Source organism: Glandiceps talaboti, chromosome 17 (assembly GCF_964340395.1).
Source record: "Glandiceps talaboti chromosome 17, keGlaTala1.1, whole genome shotgun sequence".
NCBI lineage: Eukaryota > Metazoa > Hemichordata > Enteropneusta > Spengelidae > Glandiceps > Glandiceps talaboti.
In genome coordinates this window covers 6,738,491-6,766,361 of record NC_135565.1, presented here as the reverse complement: position 1 = coordinate 6,766,361, position 27,871 = coordinate 6,738,491, and the positions used below count along the sequence as shown (strand labels likewise).

The 27,871-nt window shown below is 35.5% G+C and overlaps 1 protein-coding gene across 1 annotated transcript; it reads right to left on the bottom strand.

Annotated features, from left to right (window-relative positions):
* Positions 1-412: 412 nt before the first annotated feature.
* Positions 413-27,871, bottom strand: LOC144448660 (uncharacterized). The gene is made up of 12 exons (XM_078138938.1): positions 27,758-27,871; positions 10,713-10,910; positions 9,835-9,969; positions 7,515-7,617; positions 6,781-6,892; positions 6,142-6,219; positions 5,301-5,410; positions 4,180-4,283; positions 3,208-3,283; positions 2,418-2,489; positions 1,477-1,640; positions 413-1,078 (listed from the first exon to the last, which is right to left on the bottom strand). The coding sequence occupies exons 2-12, from the start codon at positions 10,878-10,880 to the stop codon at positions 941-943; spliced, it is 1,260 nt and encodes a 419-aa protein (XP_077995064.1). The 5' UTR covers positions 10,881-10,910; positions 27,758-27,871; the 3' UTR covers positions 413-940.

Genomic DNA, 27,871 nt, shown 5'->3' with positions numbered 1-27,871 from the left:
CAAAATTTGGCCTATCATTAGAGGACACACTGCACACCTAGCAGAATACTAAAACAAAGTAACTAATGATTAATGATGTAAACATGAAACTGTAATATTTTAATATACTTTTAAGAAATGAAAGGTGGTATATTATCAATGTATGGGAATAAAACCATCCATAATATTGTACAGAAGTATCTAATTTAAGTTTTTCACTTACTAAATGTTTTACTTATAGTTTACTAATTTGTGCGTATTCTTTATATGTTATGAACCAGAAACTGCAGTTCATCCTTTGGACGTAAGCAAGTATATTGTTTTGTGTACTTAAAATGAAATGCTAGGAATTCAATCTACAACTGTATGTATACTATAACTGTGTAGTTACAAGTCAAACGGAGAGAGCATAATTGATCTAAGCTTTGCAGCAAAGTTGTAAAAACCAGATATGTAGTTGTAAATGTTTTTGAGATGTGTTATTATTATTATTTTAGCTCTGTTTTTACTAAATGTTCTTCTTGCTTTTGTGTCATCCTGTTTCATCACCTTCCAACATTTATTTCATAATATATATATATATATATCTGAGAAATATTCCAAAACAGTTGCCAAAAGTACTACCATTTCATGGTTTTATATGGCACTAATATTATGACCAATCATATACCTAGTTACAGATTAATCTTCCTACACCTCTAACAAACGAGACATATCATAGGAGCTAACATCCCATATCTCTCTCATTGACCAATCATATGCATTGTAACAGCCTGACAAACTTGACTGTACTGCTGTTTCACCAATCAGCTTACTTGTTATAAACAAACTATTGGTATGTTCACCTTATCTGAATCATCTCTCTAGAGATACACTCCTTGCAGCATTTATTATTATATTTCATTCAGGAAACCATCTCTTCAATAGATTTATCAAGTTGTACCAAATCTGATATTCTGGACTACGGCCTTGGTTTCTTAAAGTCACCTGTATTTAGCCTAGGTCTTGGCAAGTCACCAAACATTTCTGTTCCATCGTGTACACTCTGTGCAAGTGCCTTCATACTGGCAACCATCTTATCTGGCTCTGGGACCGGTACCTACCAATATATTATATTTTTTACATGTTATTACATGCCTCAATATACATACACATTCTTACTTTAAAATTGGTTGTAAATCTAGGGCCATCAATAGGGAACTTGCAAACCCACCATGTTGAATGTTGCATCATGGGAAATGTGATATTAAATACTAACCAATTAGCATCATAAACAATAATGTTACATTCAATTCATAGTCACCTTGACAATTACGAGAGGTTTATTTCATCTGTAGTTCAAGATTAGGTATTACAATAACCACAGATAATCCCATAGTCCTTTGCATCTGAGCATGCTCAGTCTGGATTGCAAGTTCACTATTAACAGACATATAAATGGACAGATGACCATAGATCATTCCTATCGTCTCCCGTGGACTAATAACATAAAATTACCTTTTCATCGTCGTCATCAAATGACCTCCTGTCTGAGTTCCACATTGGCATACTTATAGGTACAGACTGTGCATATTGCTGAGGTTGTGGTCTTCTACTACTGATAGTGTGATGTGAATGGTGATGATGCTGATGAAAATTAGACTCTTCGTTTAATGAATTATCTGTAAAAAAAAATTAATTAAGAGAATTTTACAATTGAAAGTATATGTAAATTCTGCTTGGACTGGAAAGAGATATCCGTGAAATTTAGATAAAATGTTTTCGTCCAAAAAAGTTATACAACAAGTACACTGAAGTAAAAGCACTTTCACTATGTGCTACACTAGTTTATAGCATTCATATCAAGTGTAAAAGTATACTGTTTAAATTGGTTTATTTACAAGCCTAGCATGTGATCTTTCTAATGTGGTCAATTAGCAAATGAAACAGTATACTTTTACACTTGATATGGATGCTATAAACAGTTGTAGTACATTCAGAGAATGCTTTACTTTGGTGTTATGGGTTGTACTTGATATGGATGCTATAAACAGTTGTGGTACATTCAGAGAATGCTTTACTTTGGTGTTATGGGTTGTAAATAGCTGACATTTGGGGAGTATCCCTTCTAAGAGCTAAATCCTCACATTACTGAAAGTGTAGGAAATCTATGATGTTATGCCGAGAATGAATCTTAACCTTTAAGATGCCATAGACTTTTCATGCAAAAGATTCGCTAGACCAAGGACTTTTCATGCAAAAGACTCCCTAGGCCAAGGACTTTTTCCACTACAAAGTAGGATCTTATCCAGTGTTTTTGCTATGGCTGGGGAACTCCAGCAACAGAAAGGGGCACAGTTTCCCATGCAATTTCTAGACAGTTATTATATAACATAATTATCTGTGTTTACTTCCAAGAACACTTTGTCAATGTCAAGATTTCTAGACAGCTAACTTACCATCACCATCATCGTCTTCTGATTCAAAGAATGGTTCACAGTCTTCTGCAAAGCCATCCAAATCAAACAGAGCTGAAAGTAGAAAACGAAAATCAATCATGTTAATTTCTTCTCTAGTCCAGTACACATTATGAATTCATTCCACCCTGAGATTGCTTGTCATGTATGTTGGTAGGTTCATAGTGCTAAAGTGGCCATATGGATGAGGATTGGGTATTCATTTTGGAGTTTTAATTTATAAAACAATTTTATCATGGCTTCCAACTTGAAAACTCAATATGAAACAACATATGCCAAGTCCTTGTTTGTAACTCAATACATTGCAAAATATGAATAAAAACATGTAAAATGTTTGTTATTGTACATACAATAACAAACTTTTAACCCATTTTTTAGCTTTTTACAAATTATTGAGTTACAAACACAGACTTGGTATACGTTGTTTCACATTGATTTTCCAAGTAGGAAGCCATGATGCTGTGATATTTTAATTTTGCATCCAGACTCTTAATGGGATGTGAACTCAGGATGAAGACACATGCAGGACTTCAAAATATTTTCCATGGTAGGTGGTCAGGTGTAAAAACAAATCAGTGAAATCAGTGGAAATCAATGCAGGTTTATACCAATGATTTCTGGCATTCTTTAACCATGGCTTTGTTTATGCTATTGAAGACCATATGAGGTGTTTATAGAGGGCGCTGTCCATGATCTACATCACTTGGTTGCATCGGTAAGATAATTACAGACTTCCTCATAACTATGTTCATAGTGATGGTTGCATACTTACTATCAGCATCTCTGTTCTTCCTAGGTTTAGTTTGTACCATGGTTGGAGACCTTTCACTGTCACTATTGGTATCAATCTAAACAAACAATAGTCAATGGTAAGACATTAATGAAGTGGCCATATGGATGAAGATTTGGTATTTATTTTGGAAGCTTAGTCCATTAAACAATTTTATCATGGCTTCTTACTTGAAAAATCAACATGAAACAACATATGCCAAGTCCTTGTTTGTAACTCAATAAATGGCAAATGATTAATAAATGTGTAAAATATTTGTTATTGTATGTACAATAACAAACCTTTTCCACATTTTTTAGCTTTTTGCTCTGAATTGAGTTACAAACACAGACTTGGTCAATGTTGTTTTCCATTGATTTTTCAAGTAGGAAGCCATAATAAACTTGTTTTGTAAATCCAAAATCCAAAATATGTACCCAATCATCATCATCATATGGCCACTATAAAGGTTTAAACAGTATCTGTGGTTACATAAAAAATGCTTCCCATTTATGAATTTACTTAACATTCTAGCAGTTTCAAGAAACCTTCTACTCTTTCCAAGTACATGTGTTAAACTTCCTCCATTATCAAAAGGGCACATTTTGTCCATTGTTTGAAATGTTCTTATAGTGATCAGTGTTTTTGCTAAGGTTGGGGAACGCCGGTAACAGAAATGGGGAAATGGGTAAAAGCAATTATACTGTGTCTTAAATGTGCCAAAGGTCGATACAGAAAGAGTTTTGTCCCGTTGTTAAATCGATGCTAAGTTGTATTTTTTGTCAATTTTCTTTGTTTTTACTCGCTTTTTTCAAGGATTGTTGTATATATTGTTTTTATTTATTCTGTTGTGAGATGTAAACTCTGTACCCTTTGAGGACTAAGAAATGTATAATAGATTGACTTCTCTCTCTGAAAAATCTATCTATCAGTACCTACAAGATACCATTCATTAATCTGAAAGTCAAATCTCACCTGAGAGTCTTGAGGACTTGAACTTGTGACAAGCGGTGTGATACTTAATTCTCCGTATTTGTGTATTTGTCTTTGTCCAGGTGGTGACCTCACCATTGTAGTAACTGGAAAAAATAACAATACATATATATGTAAATATACAATACTGCCACCTAGTGGTCAACTGTAATCTGTCTTGGTCCAGGCAGTGACCTCACTATACTGTCAGTGACCATGACCAAATATTAGCCATCAATTTGCCAAAACTTTGGCACCCTCTTACGATTCTTACATGACAAATGATTGGATCTTAGGTAACTAGAATATGGTGTATTAATACACGGTTTCATTATGTAAGCTCTTTAGACAGAATGTACCAGCAGTATACACACAGCTATGTTGCCGCACTTCTGATGACCGATCTGTGACTTAAGCTCTGTTACAACCCTGTTTCATCTTTGCTGACACAGACCTGTACCACAGTACAGTACAGGATCTGCACATCCTTTTGCAGGGGTGAAATCATAGTTGATGTTTACATTTATCTTTATTGACCTACACAGGTTTAATGCACAAACATGAACAAAATGTGTATGTTTGGATTACTGCCATGGAAAATAAATTTTTAATTTGTGGTTGCTGTCTTTACACTACAAAATTTAACTAATCTCGCCCTTACTTCTGGCCTTAATATAGCTTGTGAACAGTGGAATATGGCATATTTCTATCTGTTGCTTTCGTGAAGTCATGATGGGCGAATGGTTAGAGTGGCTGGCTTTTGAATCTGCAGGTTGCAGGTTCAAGCCTTGTCGCTGCCGTTTGTTTCTGAATGACTAAAGTCCTTGGGCAAGATTTGCCTCAGTCTACCCAGCTGTATCATTGGGGACCTTGGTAGGATAGAGCTTGAAATGTGAATGCTTTAATCCTATGCACTTATAGAGATTGTAATGAATTGTATGCTCCCCAGGGAGTTGAGGAAGTATAAAGGGCTGTTGTGTTACTATAGATCTGTGCCAGGGGTAATAATTGTAAAGTGCTTTGAGCACGTACAGAGTGGGAAAGCGCTGTATAAAAACCAACATTATTATTATTATCATTTATTATTATTATTTTCCCTAATCGTCTATTAGAACTATACTTACCTCTTGGTGAGCTGCCTAGTAATGTCCTATTAGGTGGTGATAATGGACTTTCCATCATTGCATCAGATAATGAATCCTTCAGTTTTTGTTCTTCCATTTCAAGGATTAATCTAACAATAAAATTAAAAGTTGAAATGTTTGTTAAAGTATTTGATTTCATAACATATACAATTGCTTCCTTTGGAGACAGTCCAAATGTTTTGTTCTAATTAAGACTGCAACGGATAATGTAGTAAACTGAAATTTTGTGAGGAGAAAAGTCGGCTACTGCAAGTAATCAAACCTGAGACTCTCTAATCACTAGACAGACACATTACTACTACTAGGCATGCTACCCAGGTTTAAGTCCATTAATGCTACCATACTCTCCTTTTTTTCTCTTCTATGGTAAAACCCATCCAAACCACAAGCTAAAACACTGCAGATGCCATAAAACAGATGAGTGCCCACTTTTACTTTTCACTAAATGTAGTAAAATCACGAAGGAGGAAAGTTGGCCAGAGTGCGGGGGTCTACCAATCATGCTACCATGACTTCCAGTGACTGTACCACACCTCCCCCCCCCCACCCCTTTCCTTTTTTGAACCCACTAAAGTCACAAGATACAACAATGCAGACGTTCTATGCCAATGTACCACCAGTTTTCCTTATAGCAAAATATGCTGAAAGAGAAAAAGAGAAGTTGGCCAAACCTGGGACCCCCTGACCACTAGGAGGATGCACTGTAAGTGTGCTACTGACACCAACATCCACAAAAATCTGTGTAAAGGAAGATTTTCATAAAAATGCTTCAACACCAACAGTGTCACCTAAAAATTCACTCTTACACTAATGTACTTACCCAACCACTGCATTTTTATCTGTGTACGCTTTCTTCTGAAGTTTCATGTAGATTTCTTTTTGTTGTTCCGTGTACTGCCTAATAAAACAAAATTTAAAGACACTTTTAGTTACATCCTAGGATTTTAGTACATGATGATTATTGATATCACAACTACCTCCTAACATACAATTCACATTTAAAGCCCTACCTCTAGAGGGAGCTATTCACTGCTGGGCCAATATCAGCTTGTAAAGTGTCATTTTATCTTCTGTATCAATACAACCACTAGTCCATGCCACTAGAGTGAGTTATTTACAGCTAGGATCTATCTACTGGGTGGTACTCTGTTTCATTCATGTACATGTATATAGACTGACTTGATTGTACCACCAGGGGGAGCTATTTACAGCTAGGGTCTATCAACTAGTTGTAACCTATTTCATTCTTCAATTATGTGTATAGACCCACTAGTCTATGCCACCAGAGGGAGCTATTTACAGCTAGGATCTATCTACTGGTACCCACTAGACAGTGCCACTAGAGGGGGCTGTTCATTGTTAGGGTCTATCAATCATTAATCTCTACTTTCAGTATACATACATGTATATCTATCCAACCACTGCTAGTAAACTCATATAATTATATATTCAACTTCACCTTATCCTTTCCTCCATTGCTGCTTTTTCATTGGCTAGATATGTGGCAAGCTGTTGTTGTAGACTGTTTATTGTTGTCTTGACAACGTCGTGGTTACCAGTGATAGGGTGACCTAAAATAATACAGACAAGCATGAGTTATCTATAGATGCAACCCCTTCTGTTCAATTTTATACAAATTTCAAAGTACAACTCTGGCAATCGAGGTCTTGGTTTACTAAGATAGACACAAACTAAAACTATATTGATGTTTGATGTGGTAGATTGCTTCTGATGTACAAATCTAATCACCCTGTAAATGGTAATGAAGATAGCGTTAACATTAGAAGTCCCCAAAAATGTACACTGTAAAATTATGGCATTGGAAGTCATCAGAAATGCCACCCTATTGTGTGCAATAGGCCATTCTAGACTGCAAACAGAAAATTGAGAATATATACAGCACCCTCGCTCAAATTGGGGGTATCATCACCTTATAGTTCTGTTTCTTTAAGAGCTTTGTCCCTTGGTATTCTATAGAAATGTAAATCAGGGATGTTTTTCATATTGTTCAGATATTGAGGAAAGCAGCAGTGCTCTATGATTAACTGAGTAAACTATACCATGTATACCACCAAGGTATACACAGACTGGAAGTAGAGAGCGCCACCATGTGGCATACTTTGGAAAGGCCTATTACACCATCATCCATCAAAAAGTTTTTATCAACATGTCACAACAATAGTTTTAACTCACCTAATGCTGCTGATCTCTCAGTGTTACCATGGTAACAGACAATCCTATATAATGGTGAGTAATACTCTGATTTCTTAAGTTCTTCAATGTCAGCAGAATTACTCTGTAAGAAGATGACAAATAATACTGTAAACCTAGAGATATTTTCACTACTAGAAAATTTTGCGTTTAAGTTCTCAAAGACTAATTTTTACTAATTACCAGACTGGTATACTGTGTTCATGTACAAAAAGGCATTTTAGTCACTACTTATATTTTACTAATTACCAGACTGGTATACTGTGTTTATGTACAAAAAATGTATTTTAGTCACTACATATTTTTGCGTCTTTGTCGTCCAGTGAAAGAAGCAAAAATAAGTCTTTAGCGAAAGTTTCCAGGTTTACAGCAACTTGCTAACAAAGTTTATATCAAATGTTAACACAGCTTATTACAAAGTACCGATGTATACGTTGTGACAACTCAGAACAGAGTAAACCTGGACAAGTTTATTACTCAGTCTAACAAATACATAGGCACTTATTTATACTTTCACACATTTATCGATTGCTCTAGAAAGGAGCTGCAACATAATTTTAATAACAATGTTTCTATAAAGTTTTCAAAGAACTAATTATGAACTTTTACACTCTGGTTTGAAAAAAAAACAGTAAAATAATTGTATACAAATTTCATCAAAATTTGTATTAACAGTCTGGCCTGCTTGGACACAACTGGTGATTTTTAACATAACTGTTACTGATTTCTCAGAAATTAGGTTTAAGTTGTGGGGTACCTAAAACATTAAACTGAGACCATGAACTGAGAGTCTCAGTTTGCAAAAAATAGCCATCTGAGACCAATCTCAGTTTGACAGTCTCAGATGACAATAAACAAACTAACATCTAGCTGAGACCAGTGTCAGTTTGCCACTAATTCAGAATCACTATTTCTGAACTTTTAAACAATAGTTTGTGTCAGGGAGATACAGCAATTTTAAACAATGGTTTGTGTCAGGGAGATACAGCAATTTTAAACAATGGTTTGTGTCAGGGAGATACAGCAATTTTAAACAATGGTTTGTGTCAGGGAGATACAGCAATTTTAAACAATGGTTTGTGTCAGGGAGATACAGCAATTTTAAACAATGGTTTGTGTCAGGGAGATACAGCAATTTTAAACAATGGTTTGTGTCAGGGAGATACAGCAATTTTAAACAATGGTTTGTGTCAGGGAGATACAGCAATTTTAAACAATGGTTTGTGTCAGGGAGATACAGCAATTTTAAACAATGGTTTGTGTCAGGGAAATACAGCAATTTTAAATAACCTTATACAATGTTGTGTCAACCCAGTCTAGTCAACTTGGGAGTGCCGGTTAATACTTTCTCAAAATCATTGCTTTTGACAAGGAAGGTTGGAAGGAGTTTATTTTTTTACCCCTTGTCTGCTTGTTTATCTATCTGGTTTTTTCTTGTCTGTCTGTCTGTCTGTCTGTCTGTCTGTATCTGTCTATATGTATGTATGTATGTATGTATGTATGTATGTATGTATGTATGTATGTATGTATGTATGTATGTCTGTGTTTGTGTGTATATATGTATGTATGTATGTACACATGTATGTCTCTGTCTGTCCATTTATCTGTTTGTTTGTTTGTTTGTTTGTTTGTTTGTCTCTCTGTCTGCTGGATGTCTTTAAGAGTTATAGACAGTTTGAATGAAACTCTAAGGCAAGATTGCCCATGATACCTGGACCAACTGATTAGATATGAGTGGAGATCTAATTCAAGACCTGAATGTTAATGAAGCCCTGGTATTACTAGTTCTCAGAGCTTCAACTCTGAGGGCGCCATTCACACATCCCTACCAGAAGAATAAAATGTGCAGTATTGCTGAAGGTAAGTACTCCATTATAAACAAATGCAGTTTAGTAGTAAATGTTGTCATATCTGACTAGAAATGAGAGCATAGTTTATTTTTTACAATGGATTCATCGGAAGGTATGTTCGTCATATATTTAGGTTACTCTAGTTTGTTGGCACTGGATGTATTTTACTTGAATATGTGTGAAGTTTTGTCCGCAGAAATAAATCCAACTAACATACTATTAAATACTGTCTGTCATGTTTCTAAATTAGTTGTACAGTTGAGAAAGGTGTCACCAAAAGTTGCTCTCAATACGGCAAGCAAGTATTTACAAGTAGTGAGTCTACTTTCGTTTTTTCGTTTTGCATTACTGCCAAATTAAAGTGTACCTGACACATCCTAAATTACCATTCCGACCCAACTTTTCATGAAGTGTCAAAATAAATAAATTTTACAGAAGATACAAAAACTTACCATTAGTTGTACTGATGCTAATACTCTATCCATGCCTTTAGTTGCATGTAATGCATACACAGCCATATTACAGTTATTACAACGATGTGTCACCCAGTCTGCTATCCTACGTTCTTCTATCAGAGAACTTTGTTCCTGTAAGGTGAAACAAATGAGAAACTATCAATCCAACCACTTTGCTTTGAATCCTGAGTACTTATTCTATGCAGTGTATAACATCTCTCATGAATATTCAGTGTGTAACCATGAATATATTATTTCTGCTCACTCCCATGATGCAATGGCCCACAGCACAGATACCCTATAAATGCACAAGATCAACTTGATGTTTCTCAGAAATTGCAAGCAATTGTAGGTGATGTTATGTAAATTAACATGGAATGACTTTCCAGCATTCATAGTTTATGAAAATGCCTTTTTTTCCTGGAGTGGTGTTTCCTCTTAAAATGGAAATGACACCCTGTGAATTTGTTGTGTTAAAAAAAGTTGGATGTTCCACAAGATAAAATGCATTGGTTCATTAACTTTCACTTTAAAATACCCCACTGGCATTGATCAGAACATAGGTGGAAGTGATGTACTGGCTTGCCATTTAGCATATTATTGACTTTGCATTTTAATTTTAATACAATATACATTATACATGTATTACAATATCCTTAACTACTAGTACTTTCATCAGGTTGGTAAAATATAGTGATAATATATTCTCGTACCAATGACCAAGGATTCTTATTACTTACGAGTAACGTTTCACCTGTTCACGTCGACAGACTTTGTCAAATATTACTGGTAAGTAATGTAATCATAAGAACCCTTGGTTGTGATACAAGAACGTATTATTACTAAACGTACAATATTCAATAAATTGTTCCTACCTTTGTGATACCACCTAAGTCTAAATTAACAGTAGTCAGTTCTTGTGTGAAGAATTCATATTTGAGTTGTTCTTTGGAAAGTCCAAGTGTTGTTCTGTCTAACGTCTTCAATTCTGTTTCTTTGATATGAATGGCAATATTCAAACACCCACATGTCAGTTTTGCCATGATGGGTTCTCTTACAATTATACTTTACACCTGGCAAGATAAAAAGGTTAACAAGACACGTTCAGTTTATCAGAAACAAATAAATTTTACAATATCCGTCACTTATTGAGTTCTGAACCCTATGTATGTACATGTAAGCAAAATACTGAATGATGAGTTTCCTGTTATTTGACACCATGGACTTTGTTGAAGTAGCTTTTTGATGGCCATGGTGACCGATATTAGAATGACTTAGATACTGTGTAACTTCAAAGTAGCAGTATATGATTTTTAGTCCTCTTTCAGAAGTTTTGAAATCAAAATGTCCTTTTCAAATTTCATGAATCTGGGAGTATACTACCGGTATACTGTAACACAACTTACTCGTAACTGACTGACAACCAGTGGGCCCTCGAAGCCAATTTTACAACACTAACACACACAATTCTAGTGACGCACCAAAATTTGGTGTTCCCCTATTTCTTAACTATGTGGGACAAAATGTAACTGACAAGAAAAGTTTTTCTCATTTTGACTCACAACAACACAATCATTAGACGGCACACTGCTGACAACTCTAAAGGATAAAATTAACATTACAAAATATATGACCTAAAACTCAGTTAAATATAACACTGGACTTACTTAGGAGCTCTGTCAGCTGGCCAACATCAACACCAAATGTCGGAATTACCTTGATCAGTACAAACTATGCATTTACCAATCACAATGCTTGTATTATTCAAGGTTGAAAACAAAAGTGTACAATTGCATTATTTACTGTGATTGGCTAAAAAACAAAAGCCCAGTGTTTGGTTTCAGTTAATTCCATCACAAATTTTTGAGTTAAAAGCAAACAAATCCTGATGTGTTTTTATTCCTGAAACACAAGTCCTTAGTTTTAAAATCCAATATTGACCCATGGAAGTATCACTCATTCCCCCACTTTTCCATGATCTGCCAAACTGGAAAATTCTTCCTTAAAAATCCAAATTTCATGACTGCACTACAGACTTGCTAAATGAAACTAACAATATAATTTTACCAATTTTTGTGAAACTAACAATTTTATGTTTTCCAACTTCGTGCAAAAAACAAATGCCATTTTACCAACTTTGTGAAAATAATTTCACTTTACCAATTTTGTGAAACTAGCAATTTCATTTTTAGCAACATTAATAAATAATATCATTTGAACTACATTGTAAGTAAAGGTCACTGCCAATCAGCTGATTAGTTGACCTTGATGTTTAGTTAGTCTTACATTGTCCATTGTCTATGCTAAACTTAACCTTCTAATTTTGACAAAGAAAGTCTTTGGGGAAAAAAGTGATGAAATTTGTCATACATGTATGTATGTTTCTTTCCAGTAATTTGCTAAAGCCTAATAAAAACATATTTAAATTTGTGTGGTTCCAATTACGCTTAATTTTAGAATAGGTGGGGTGGGTAGATTTTGTATTTTATTTTATCACATTTTTAAAAAAGCGTTTTCTGTATGTACCACAATCATTAATTATTTAGATTTAGATTTGTCGAGAGCTGAACGTTCTCTTTTTGTTCAGTTACGAATAGGAATACTTCCACTCAGGATTGAAACAGGTCGTTTTAGGGGCGAGGTGTTACATGCTCGCCTCTGTGTGTTATGTAATGCAGATTCAATTGAGGATGAATCTCACTTTTTATTTCACTGTTCATTCTATCAGGATTTAAGAACACATTTTTACAATATTATACTTGAGTCTAATCCAAATTTTGTAAACTTTAATGAGACTGAGAAATGGAACTTTATAATGATCAATATGCCTAGAGCAACTTGTAAATTTATTCACAAAGCTTACACCAGAAGGTGTAATCATCTTTATATAACAATGTAGTATGTTACTTTTCTTTACTTGTTATGAATGTCCTCTTTGCACCCCTTATTTTTAAGTGCTTTATACGAGTAATTCAGTTTTGTAGTGACTAATAAGCCTGGTGGGCTGGGTGATGTGTTTGCTTTCTGATATTGTTATTGCCAATTTGTAAAATGTATATCACATGTCACTATAATAAACAACCTTTACTTACTTACATTAATAACATCCATATCAAGTACACAAGTGCAGCACAAAGAGAAAGTGTTTTACTTCAGTGTTAGTCGTATGTAGTCAGTAACCAAGCTTGTTAGCTTGGACCAACTCTGCACATAAAACCACCAGTCCACCGGATACTCTGACACAAGATTTGATTCCTAACATTCAAACCCCTTTCCATGTTAACTTGCCAATATGTGTCCTTCATGTGGACATCCATATTCATCCCACACATTGTCTCATTTCCTGATCCCAAAACACAATACATGTACCTGTGTCCTCATCATGTACTATAGACAATACTGAGTAACCTTCACCTAAGTCATTTACATATTGATTTAGGCTCAGATCATTGACATTTAACACTTGAAAAGACAAACAACCAGTGTATTGATTTTAAGAACAGTTAAACAATATAAATTGTAAATGCCAGCTACACTGTATGCTGTCACTCTGAAGTCCAGCTGATCATTTTACAAACTTTACTCAAATTTTCAAAGATACCCTAGAAATATATTTTATACATTCTCGTAGATCTTGGAGGGGACTTTTGTCTTCAAATCAAAATTTAGTGCAAATTCAATCAGTGCAACTGAAATGACTTGCCTTCAGTCTGGTCTCAGAGTCTATGAATATATATCTTCTTGGTCTATCTGTCTGTAGTATAAATTCCCAGATTTCACAATCAACAAACTTACGAGTCCTTGTAAGTTGTAAGGTCTCTCTCAGTCTAATAGTCCCAGCTGTAAGGTTTCTCACTATCAACAAAAATTGTTTTATCCCTTGCCCTACACTGCTACAGTTGATGACAATGAGTACCCTCGTCATCAGGTTTCTCACTGTTTAGAAAGAGTTCCTTGCCTGTCATCTCCTAAAGATGTCCTGTGACACTAACTAACAGTAGCCATACAGCAGTTTAACATGTGCTGTACATGTGACTATAACATTGTACTTCCAATTAACACCTAAATTGTCTGTTGTCCTCTATGGATTACGCCATGAATAGATGCAGGCCATAAGTTATGGGTCGCTGGTTGTGATTAGAGGTGACAGCAAGGACCAATCAATCACTAACAATGGTCTGATTTGTAGTGTTAGACTTAGAGCAGTAACTATGTGCTCTAACTGTACAACACCAGTTAAAGGCGCACGATTCACGCCCAGGGTCTTACCATAGTAGAGCCATTCAGGAACATACTTTACATGTATAGTATACACAGGAACAATCTTTTGTTCAGAATGATCTTAATCTATACAAAATGTACATGTGATTCTGATGACAACCATTTCTCTCCCCTATTTTTTTATAGATCACCTTTCACAGTTACAAGTACATGTGCATTATAATTTCTCAGTGTTGAAAATTGTTTTGATGGAACACAAGTGAGTGGTACTCCTAGCAAGTTAGATTGTTGCAGAATGTTAAAAGAAAGGAAGTTCTATTGTACAATAATGTAATCTTCAAGTTAATGTGTTGCACAAAATGAACAAAATCAAATCCCCCAGATTTGCTGCTACATGTACTTTTATGAATAATTTTAACCTGAAATGTTAGAATGTGTCTACATTGTATGTGGGCCTTGGGCAAAGCTCAAAGATCATGTTCAGATTGGCAGCATTGGGCTAGCTCAGTGGTAACAAGTTGGTTTGACACTGACTAACACCTCACCAGTATGTGGATTGGTTAATGACTGCACCAGTCCTACATGTACGCTAACACCAGACTAGCTCAGTGCTAACACTAGGCTGGCACCAACACCTCACCAGCATGTGCTGGCAACTGCAAGGGTTAATGCTTGGCTGCTCAGTGCTAACACTAAGCTGACACTAACACCTTACCAGCATGTGCTGGCAACTGCAGGGTTTACTGCCTGCACCAGACTAGCTCAGTGCTAACACTAGGCTGGCACTTAACACTTCACCAGCATGTGTTTGTTTAACAACTACATGTAAGAGGGAATGACAGCATGAGTCCTAGATGTTAATACCAGACTAGTTCAGTGCTACACTAGGTTGGCACTAACACCTCACCAGCATGTGTTAGCGCTGGAAGGGTTAATGCAAGACCTATTTTAACATCGGGCTAGTCCACTGTTAAAATTAGATTGACACTCCATCAGAAAATGAATCTTGAGAGCTCAATACTGTTTACTGTGGGTTTTTTCATACATTTATGAATGCTTGGTATTCACAAAAAACTAAATTTTTTGAAATAATAAGAACTTCACTGCAAAAATTTAAATATACAGACCTCAATATGTAGCCCTTTCTCTCCAAAGTTGTGAATGCTTTTAACCCAAAAAGAACTTTGCCCTACCTTAAGTTTAGAGTTTGACTTGCATTAAGATATGATGTAGGTATCATTTAGCATAACCACTCCTTTTTTTTTTCAAGTCGTTGACTCCTACTGGACTAGTCCTATTATTCCCTTTTTGGGCTGTGAAGAAATATTGTTAAACCTTTAGAAATACAATGTCCGGTATACATTCGAAGCAGGCTTATAAATCATCAAATGACCTGGTTTGACCTGTGCCTGAAGTTAAAAGTTTTCAATCAGAATGACACAATCTTTCTGCCAAGTTATTTGATTTTTTCCTTTAAGCTACTGTGAACTACTAAATTTTCACTTGGAATATATTTTTACCTTTTTTCATTGGTGTTGTTTTTTCCCAGTAAATTAAAGTCCCTGAAGTTGAATCAAACTGCTGTTTTAGACTCTTGAGAGTATTACACTTTTCCTATCTCCAAATACTAAATGTTGGACTAGGGTATTCACTATTATGAATATACATGAAAGAAATCTGTCACCTGTATAAAAACAGTTGCGTTTTGGGGACTGTATTCGTGTAAATTTTAGCTTGATACTCATTGGAAGTGTTGAGACACTGACCTTGTATTGAAAATTGGCCATTTGGACTTGTTTGAGTATGCAGTGCAACCTACATTTACATGTACTATCACAGATAGTCTGTAAGGTACGCCATGACAGGACACCTGCCCTTGCACATTGGTCAAATGTGTAAATTACATGCGTAAGTTACAAAATGTACATGTATCTATTAAAGTTACAGTCTACATCACAGAAATAGCAAACAAAGAATAAGTTGTTTGAGTAGCTGACTGTCAGTTTCTTTATTACTTCGAGAATACAATATCTTATCTTTACTATTGTTATGTGAGACTGCGACTTTATTTCTTGTTATCTAGAAATGTCACTCTCTGTCACCTCTACAATGCCTGCAGTCCTACTCTCATACTGACTTGGTGACACTTGATTATTTTTCTGACAAAACTTAGTGTAAACAACAACTTATACAAACATGTGTATTGACATCTGTTTATCTACATCTTACTGTTTCTGAGGTGAAAATTGCAAGAGGGTTCATGCCCTATTTACAGGATGATGCTGTTTTCAAATGAAAGTTTAGTTAAACGCAATTATTATTTTGTTGCATTTGGACCTTGCTGTTGAAATTGGATCATTTTGAAAATGATCCCTATTTCATTTGTAAAGAGAGTCCATTTAAACAGGCGATTCGTGAAAATGGAAAGATTGAAAAACAGCATTGCGTAGATGACTAAAAATCCAACATTTGGAAACAGCCATATTTGACCTCAGGAACGACCCCCACCGATGACGTCCTTACAATGTACATGCGCTTAAACCATTTCAGAATGTTTACGCATGAGCAAAAGCATCATTTTTTCATTGTTCAAACTTCGGTGTTTCTGTGGACGGTCAAAAATGTTTGATGGCTGACTTATCATGTAAAACTTAAAATGAAAATGATAATAGCATTTTCATTTGAAAATGGCATCATGAAATGGGGACCTCAGACTCAGAGACTAGCAACACTTTCTGAAGTTGCCATATTGGATCACAAAAAAAAATATTTCTGTTACATGTATCCTAATGTAGGTCAGGATTATACTAATATCAAATTATAATATTAATATATCAAATATTAATATTAATCATAAATAGATATTAATTTCAAATATTAATGTCCTATGCTAGACTGGCTAAGGTTTGCAAACATATTTTTTTTCTTAGATTTGTCTCAATAGAGGAAATTTATGATTGTATACATTTAATGTACATGTAGAATAAAAAAATGAACTTCACTACTACAATATTACGGCAGCTGTTTTTTTCAGGCAAGCTTTCTGAATAAAGAAAACATGTAGAATATGACCTAAAAAAACTGCTGTGCATACAGAAATACATGTACATTTGTACACGTATGTACAGGTGTATTGAACAGTTGTATAGTACTATTGTAAACATACATATGTCATGTACATGTCAACAGGTACAAATGTACTTGCACATGTACTATACACACAGCTTTCACCCCAGAAAAAAAATATTGGGAATGTACATCATGTATAGCATTAGCACAAGGACCAATTCAGTTTTTTTTTTCAGAAATCAGCTGGGACCCACTGTTCATATTTCAGCCTTTAATTAATTATCTTATGCATAAAACATGTCATACACAAATGTACACTCAATGACATATGATATATTATTCATCCTTATCTCAAAAGTGTATTGTGTATGTTAATTAATATTTAACTTTAGAGAAACACACACACACACACACACACACACAATTTGCATTCATGTACATACAAATGTACATAGAAGACAAAGTTTATTGATGTACATGTATGCAAACATTTTCTGTACAAGTAACTTGGTTGGTCTACATGTACGTGTCTGTCTGTCTGTCTGTCTGTCTGTCTGTCTGAATGTATGTACATGTATGTATGTATGTATGTATGTATGTATGTATGTATGTACATGTATGTATGTATGTATGTATGTATGTATGTATGTATGTATGTATGTATGTATGTATGTATGTATGTATGTATGTATGTATGTGTGTATGTATGTATGTATGTATGTATGTACAATTACTACATGTATGTATGTATGTATGTATGTATGTATGACAGTATGTATGTGTGTATGTGTGTGTATGTATGTATGTATGTATGTATGTATGTATGTGTGTGTATGTATGTATGTATGTGTGTGTGTATATATATGTATGTATGTATGTATGTACATTTGTTTGTATGTATGTATGTATGTATGTATGTATGCATGTACATTGATATGTATGTATGTACATGTATGTATGTATGTACGTACGTACATACGTACGTACGTATGTATGCTTCTCTTGGCTTCTTTTCGTCTCTTGATCTCTGTATGTTTGTATGCCTCCCATTTCCATGTTAACTAAATTCCTCTTGACAGGTCTGTCTCTGTCTGTCTGTCTGTCTGTCTGTCTGTCTGTCTCTGTCTGTCTATGTGTGTGTCTGTGTGTGTGTCTGTGTGTGTGTCTGTCTGGCTCTCACTAGGTAAGATAAGACACCGTGCTGTTGGAAAGTTCTCATACAAATGTACATGTAGTTCACACTCACCAAGTCAGATATATGCAAAATGCAGACATACATGTTATTAATCCAAATGCCAACCATATATGTATATATGTGTATGCATACATAAATACATTGTACATGTATATGGATTTGATCCAAAACATCGACATGAAGAAAGAAATTAATTATTGACAGATCATATGATGATGAATCAACTATGATAATGATTGCATTAGTGTGATGTGGTGTACACAAAAGACCTTTACCCTAGATAAACGGTTTGTACTAAAAACACATGGTATATTAAACTAAGACACTGCAGGCGGTACCAGTAGCTAGCTCTGGTAGGGGTGTGCAGCCAACATACATTGTACTGCCAACCCCAGACCCGTCCCCATTTTAGACCCATTTTGAACAAAACCAATACCCATTTTAGACCCATTTTGACCAACACCAATACCCCATTTTAGACTCATTTTGACCAAAAACCAATACCTCATTTTAGCCCATTAGAAGACCAAATTTTAGAAGTCATTCCATATATGTAAATGGTGGATCGCAAAATGTAGTTTTCAGTGTTCACTCTTTTTGTATTTTTTCTTTAAATGTATTTTTCTTGCCTAAAGAGGCAATATTTTGGAGCAATTAATGGCACAATTATGATTTGGTACCAGAATGGTCCACATTTTAGACAAAACAAAACCAAAAATAAAGTAGAGTGGACACCACTTTAGATGAAAAACACCAGATCCCATTTTAGATCAAAGGTAGAAAATGCACCCCAAACGTCATTCTCGCAAACCAGAGTTATTATTTCTTCCACTACACTTCGAAATAAAGGAGGCTCGTTAAGAACGTTGCCATAAAACAGGCCGTGGTTTGTGACAATGCCCAAACGGCAGCACATACATATGTAGAATGTACATGTGCAGTACAATGTTCTACATGTACATGTATATTACAAATACATGTAGTCAAATGGGGGAGTAACACAACACCCCACCCCCACCCCTGAGTAAAACTACCACTACTAGCAATGTAGCATGTTTCTAGGCTACCTGTCAATCACTGGCTAAATTTACATATGTAAATCAGCATGAAAATATTTAATATTGACATGAATATGTAAATTTATCAGCTTTAGAATAATTTCAACTAATTTTAATATGTGTATTTTGAATATCTTTGGTGAACATCAATATGTATGTACAATCTTCAAAAAGACCATGTTTGTAAATAAAGTACATTTTCTTTGTACATGTGTAAATCTTACATGTACATGTCAAGTTATCCAATTACAACTGACTCCTTGTGGTCAAGGAAGAGACCTATAAATGGAGCCTGGGTTTCCAGCATTGGCCACACACCCTCACCAGAGTGGGCAAATGGTACTCCCCACCCCCCCCCCCCCCACCCCCCACCCCCACCCGGCATGCAGGTACATGTACAGTAAAATCTATCCGAGGTCCATGCAGGTACATGTACAGTAAACTCTATCCGAGGTCACCAGGAAACCTCCATCACCCCCCACCCCCTCCCCCCCATTACTAGTACTGTGTTCACACCTTAGTGTCAATACAAATTATATTACTGAGAAAGTGTACAACCATAATACTCCATTTAAAATTCAATGGAAGAGAAGAGCAACAAAATCGTTCTGAATACCCTATGTGAATGGCAAGCGAGATTGTTCTACAGTAATTTTAAGAGTTTACAAACAAGGGGAAAATTCCAGCAGACTTTGAACAATACTGTCTCTGTTGTACTGTCCAAACAAGTGTTTTGTTAAAAGGGTAGTAAAATCTTAAATCTACCAGCACTCTCTCAGCTTCATGTTTCAGCAAGACCCATGCACAACAATGTCCAACTACTGACAGAAAAACAAATCAGGTTTATGCTAGGGAGTCCAACCCTAATCCTAAATCCAACCCTAACCTAACCCTACCCCTAGCTTGCTTACAAATGTGTATCTTTTGTTAACACAGTGGGACCACTGTTCTCCATTCTGGTTGAATTTGTAATAAGATGCAAACGACTATGTGCATTCTTAGTTTCTGGTATTGGAGCTCAAATTCATCAAAACGCTTGGAAAATATTTTTCCTAAACACTGTAATCATGAAGAATTTTTGGAAAGAAGTTCAGAATCTCAGAAGGGAAAAGGACATGCCACTGTGGCATATCCTTTGAAGGGTAACATCTCATGGGATCCTTGTATGATCACCTAGTCTGGTTCCTATGTGGTATCCTTACGATTTACACTACCACTTACAGAGACCATGCTGGCATCAAGACTATGTATCACCTTGCCTATGTTTTCCCCTCCACTGTCTATACTAATTATTCGCTACAAAAGCAGGTTGAATCTTCAACATTTTGCATGTGAACTGGCCTTTTTAAAAGATGTTTGAAGTACATCTAAGTAATACAACATCTGGTAAACTTTTTATCGACCATACCTGTCATGATTGTACATGTAGGAGAGGGCCCACTACATCATACACATTAGCCTGTTTTTGACTCTTGTGGCAACCATTCAACAAGTTTCCAAATTTTAATTTGGACGAATAAAGATCACTATACCATGTGCATAAGCCAGGTTCAACAAAAAATATGGAATATTATACTCTAGTCATTCTACATCACGACAACGCACATATCACGTCAACACATGTCTACGTCACTGGTTCTGATACATTTGTATGTTTGAAATATGAGTCGAAACGTTCAAAATTGTAGAATTACCACATTCTTCCAAACTAGAGTTGTTGTTTCCACTACACTTCGAAATAAATAATAATAATAGTAGGGACTGGCTCGTTAAGAACGGTACCGTAAAACGGTCGTGGTTTGCGACGATGAATTACTATCCCTAATTTTTCTTTGATGTTACTGGCGCTGGTATAATTATGTTATTCTCCAATATTTTTCTACATTCAGCCAGAAAATACTTGTGACCTTAGGGTTGTCTAGTTACAAAAGGCCCCCTTATGTCATCCGTATTTTCCTTGGCTAAACAAAGAAAAAATATTGAGCAATAACATCTAATTATTATTATTATTGTTATTAGCTCTTCTAACTTCAGGACAGCTATTTGTACATGCATCAGACACTTATGTCAGGCTAAGCACATGTATATATATATTTAGTAAAATAACTAAACCACTTGGAACACTTCATTGATATTAAGTATACAACAACAGTTTATCAAACTAGTACTGAAGAACACAAACAATTCTACAAACATCAAGTAAACAAAAACCAATTTCTGGTATAAAATACTTTATTAGTACAGTTACCTTCAAACTTCTGTGACAACAATAGATATTTACATACAAGTTGAATGATGTAATGTATTTATCTATTGTCTTGTGAAATGACATTGACATAACACTTCCTGTGTGATGCAAGATTACAGTATACAAAATACATCTAGGAAGTATGTAGTGACTTTATACTACTTACAGACAAATTACAAGGGGTAACACTGATTGAAGTAATAAAGCACTGTGTTTCACCCTTTTATAGCATATATCAAGTGTAAAAGTATACTGTTTCAATTGGTTTATTTACAAGTCTGTAGTACATTGTATGTGGCCTTTCTAATGTGGTCAATTAGCAAATGAAACAGTATACTTTTACACTTGATGAATGCTATAAATAAATAAATGATTGTGGTACATACATGTACAAAGGTTGTATGAGACCAAGTGACAGGGAGGGGATATTTGGTAAATTGGCCCGCATTTAATTTTACAGGTGACTGCATTAACTACAATTTAATAGTGGAAATAATGCCAACTACAACAGTACAAGTTCAGATGACATTCGTGCCATGTTATGTATCAGCCAGCACTCAAGTTCAGAAGCCTGAACAACTTGACGTTACGTCGTATCTTGCAGTCTACCAGTTTAGGCATAGAAATTAATGTATGTGGAACGTTACAGACTTTCTGATTTGGTATTTATGAAACAGGTAAATAAGCAAATTGTACAAAGACTAGCACACTTAAGTTAATCTTTAGGTATAATACAAATTTAGGTCCACAGGTTGACCAAACCTGGCCATACATTTCCACCACGATCACCCCCCCCCCCCCCATAGCTAGACAGCAAGTACTAGTAGTTATCACCTACTTACTACAAGTTTATAACTGTTTGTAGTAATAAAACATGAAATTGTTTTCCTTTCAAGTGATAAGTAGTTAATCTAGCCTGTAGGTGTATTACCAGCCTTGCCAGTCAGTGCTATAGTGTAGTGCTGTATTAATCCTATCCTTCATCAAATCTTTCAGATCTCAAAGACCATATTAGTATCCAGACTCCTGTTTTTTATTACTGCTTTATTAAAGATAAGATCAATATAGGTGGTAATTTTAACAAGCGACCTATCGGTCAGAATAGCTCCGCTGTTTTTTTTTTTAATTTAATTTTTTATTTTGGTGACATGTAGAAGTGGTTCAGGTCTTCAGCTCTTCACTATGCAGTTTTGTTTTAGCGATGCAATAAAGTGGTTAGTGGTTTCATATGATGTCTCACTATAAAACACATTTTACACAGAAGTTGATAATGTATTGTACTTTTATACCATAGTCACCATTTTATAACAAAAATCTACTGTTATGAAAAATTGCACAAAATCTCAGAAAAAAAATGACTGGGAAATGCACACAAGAAAAAAAAAAAGAAAGGATTTTGAGGTTGGCTATAAATAATTCCAGTGTCTTACAGCTGTAACCCTGGAAAATTTTAATGATGAATGAAATAAACTAGGGATCTAAAATAATTTTGAGGGAATTTGAATTACAATTTTCTAACAAATTTACAAAGTCAACAACATTCAACTTGTACTAGTTGTGGTAGATATATATAGGGAAGAAATGTATTAATCGCCATCTTAGTTTCCGTACGGCGACAATCTCAAGTACCCGGAAGAGAGTCATTCTCAGCCATACGTTACAGTGGTAACACTCGTTCATGTTCGGTTACCTTTCACAAAGAAAACACAACGAAATGGTTGAAATGATCTTTTTTTTAATTTCTTTTCATCACAACAACAAAATCTGCGTGATCAAAAGTGTTGTAAACTAAACCAGAAAGAATTATCGGACTGGCTAAACTTCCCGATGAACTGGAGTAAGGTCCTACTACTTCCAAGTAAGCCTCGATAGTACTATAGTACGTGAGAAAATCGTCTCAAACTAGCGATACAAGTTTCAAAATATAACTTGACATGTCTTCATTTGTTAGAGTTATACAATTCAAGACGGGTTTTCACTCGAAAACAACAATTCTGTGAATAATGACATTCTGAACGCAGCGATTTCTCGGACGATGTTACCACTGTAATGTATGGCTGACAACGACTTGCTTCCGGGTTAGTCCCTCGTGCATACGGGTGGATTGTCGGCGATTAATACATACATCGTCTGATATTTTAATTCACAGTGTTTCTTGTGACCGGCGCCTGTCAGCAGACTCTGCCATTTTTTTCATCATTCCATTGTATTTAAACCTTGTACTTGACATTTCGCAATATTTATAATTCTCAACAAAATACCTCAACATGCCTCACTTCGCTCGTACCATGGAAGTATAACCCACGGGTTATACTTCCATGCTCGTACTCAAAGCAGCCCCGCGTGGTATGATCACTGACACTGATGACATGATGAGAGAGCCTTTTCGGATTTACATGTAAAATGGGGAAAGATACGCAAAACATAATGCAAAGTCTGAAGCCAAATTAAAGTTGTAATTATTTTAATTATTTTTACTTGCCAAATATTTGCATTTTGGAAAGGCAAGACACGTTCATGTCGTTTAACTTTACATGTGAACTGTCGGCCATAACTTCAACCGCATGCCTGGCATGCCCTTCCTTACGCAAGTTGTCTGAATTCTGGTTCACTGTCATTCCAAATTGCACGACAATATAGAATTAACCACAAGTTACATGTTATCTGAAAACATCACACTTTTATAGTGGGTCTGAAGTGTGATTTTAGTGAGTACCAAGAACGTCCTGTGTTGATACTCAAGATACTTGCTGTGGAAAATCGCTCGGTCAAATGAGGTCACCTTCAGCTTCTGGTCGAATCAGGATAGAGTATGCAAATGAGGATGTTGCGGACTGGCTGATTATGTAGAAGGGTGCAGAATTTGATTTGAAGTTTACAACCCTGTTTCGAACAAACGCTTGTCATTTGGGCGCCCAATGCGTAGAATTATGACTATAGCACATATTACATTGCTTGTTTGACGTCAATAGTGTCTTTTGAAAAGTGGCAGTTTACTTAAAGTCTCGTCGACTGATTTCCAATATGGCGTCGGTCATTATGCTCATTAACATATTCATTTTTTTTCAAATTACAAAAAAAAAATCATAAAAAATAAAAATGAGGATGTGCTGACTTGAAATTAACAAATCTGAGTAAGCTACCCCCTGCGCATCAACACGCCAGATATCAAAGCAATCTAATAAGAGGTTTTCAAGGAGTTGATGAAAATGACATTTTATGAAAAAAAATCATAAAAAATTGAAAATGGCACAGATCAACTTGGCATGAACAAATCTGAATAGCCTCCCCCCAGGGAACATGCACACCAAATATCGAAGAATTCCGACTGTCACTTACGGAGTAGATAGTAAAAATATAAAAGTTTGACGGACACCTATGATTCACTCTACTCTCTATACCTCAATACCCACCTATACCTAAAGCTACGCTTTCAGCTTTCGCTGACAGCGGAGCTAATAAATAGATAAAATCTACTGGATTTCTACAGGTGTTTTACCACTTTTACCTGGGTTGACAACCAGTAACTGTGTTAATATGGAGAGGATGGTAAGGCGGTAAAAACTGTACACTGGATATCCACACATACACATATTTTACCTGGATTGCCCCCATCAGTGTTAGAAAGGGTGATACAATGTAAGTTGGCAAAATTTACAATACCAGCTGATTTTCACAGGCAGCTTACCCCAGGGTTCCCCACCATGGTATATATTGTGCAGTCTATCTAAATAAATGTATGTTTTCATACCCACCCACCCCCCCCCCCCACCTCCCCCTAAGGTTTTCAAGCCCAGAATACCTTTGATTAGCAATGGACTTGTGACTTGTCTGTCTCACATGACTATTGATCACATGACTTGATCACATGACCATTGATCACATGACAAACCAGTACTAGTCAACAGATGATACCTACACTATCTGTCACATGGTTTGATAATATCACAAGATTTGTCACCATGGCAACAACCAAGTGCCTGGATTTGTAACCAACAAATAGGTCAATATGAACTGAATGAACTAAATAAAAACCTCATTAGTTTTTAAAAACACCTTTTGTTTTTATTTTAGGACATTTTATACATTTATTAGTTTTTAGTTTTTTTAATTCGTGTTTTTCACTCTACTCCTGTAACATTCATTGCCATAATTACTTCATTCTGTTTGGGTCAAATTGTTCACTTTGTTTCTACCTGAAGCAATATGCAAATTAATTATATTCTTGCTAATGTATGCAAATGAACATGCTTGTTCCTCATGTTGGGAAAAAACAACATCAGTCATTTGGATTGCTGGTATTTTCCTAAATTTGGAAATGGACCTAAGCTACATGCTGGAGACGCACTCTGCTCATTCATTCTGTATGCATGCACATGTGTGTGTGTGTGTGTGTGTGTGTGTGTGTATGTATGTATGTATGTAGTATGTATATGTATGTATGTATGTATGTATGTATGTATGTAGTATGTATATGTATGTATGTATGTGTGTATGTATGTATGTATGTATGTATGTACAGTATGTATGTGTGTATGTGTGTATGTCTGTATACACACATACACACACCCTATCACTAGGCCTTTTAATAGGTGTCTATCATGCAAGTGCACTTGCAAGTCTCTTTTATACTATAGTACATAAATATTCTGAGATCAATTTTCACCCCCCAACCCCCCACAAACCATAATGTACAATATCATACTATTTATAGGTAAGGGGCATCTTTACCTTACAGCTAAGCAAAAGAAAATACAATATCGAATTCTATACATACAAAAAATAAAAAATAAATAAAAAAAGAACTGTCAAACTACACAAATTTGCAGTGCTGTTAGATATATTACCTTCCCAACTACATGTATGTATATTTTGTATATATGCCATAATCATGCAGTTAACTTATTTTAGAAATTTTCCTAGGCAAAAATTAACAATCAATGTTTTTATTTGTTCCCTAAAAAAATGGCAACTGAACTGTAAAGGCCCTAGGGGTGGCATAAGGCCCCAGGGGAGTGGCATGACTAACCTATATTAAAGTCTGGAACCCAACACCAATATGGTCAAATAAACAAAAAAAATGTGTTGCCAGTAGCTTAATTGACGGACCCCAGTTAAGATGTCCAGCCCAGACATGTTTTTTTTTTTCATTCAATAAAGTAAAACTAAATGGTGAGAAGTTACTTCAATGTGACTCCATACAATTATACATTTTCTTGCCAACATATCTTTGGTAATTTTTCAAATATCTCATTCCAAAGGAACCAGGTCTTTTCAAATTGTACATATGTACATTGAGTTTATATAGTAGAGTCTGTATATTGTGTTCGTCTACTTCCATATAATTCCTTCATTTTACTGACCTACACCTCATCAAACTCTATAGTATCACAGAGAAGAAGTGTGATTAATGAGTATCTTGAATTTGGGTCAAAACAATTTTTCAACAACAACGAAATTAAAAAAAAAAAAATTCCCCAAAAATATTAAATCAAATGAGATCCCGACCTGCCTAACCTTTTTTCTGAAGTCATATTGTCAGAAAGAAATATTTTATTTTCATTTTTGCCTCCGTGACACGATGTAACACTGTAAGATTGAGTTCCAAAATATTTCAGTTTACATGTATAACAGCATGGCTGCCTGTTTTTCATAATCAAGTCAATTTAGTAGATTTTTCAGGAGTTTGTTGTGCGAAGTTATTTCACCTCGACTCAATTTTCATAGTTACTGTAAGTAGCGTTATCTTCTCGTAAATAACACCCCCCCCCCCCGCCTCCCCGGTCAATCGAATTTAAGTTTATTATGTCTCGACGAGTGAGGTATCATATATCTAATGCTTGTGTAACTGTGTAAAATGTTGCCAGTTGTAACTTTATCAACGTTCAGCACAGACAGTGCCTAACTCGTGTACATTTTTGATATTTTTGACCAAAACCAGTCGTATATTGGTAACGACATTATAACAGCTGGTGATATGATTGTCTGTCACTGTCGACGGAAGCTCGTCGTACCCAGCCAGGACACACGACGCGACGCGACGGTGAGCACGAAAGTCGACGTCAGCGCGTGGGCAAGGCGTTCAACATTAAAACTACAATTTCTCACAGAGATTGTATTTTTACGTACCTCTCGCACTGCTGTTGGAAATTGTGGTGATCCAACAGGTATATCCAAACGTAAACACACAGAAATTTCTGGGCGAAAACAAGGCCTGACTGATTTTAGCAGCTACATATCACA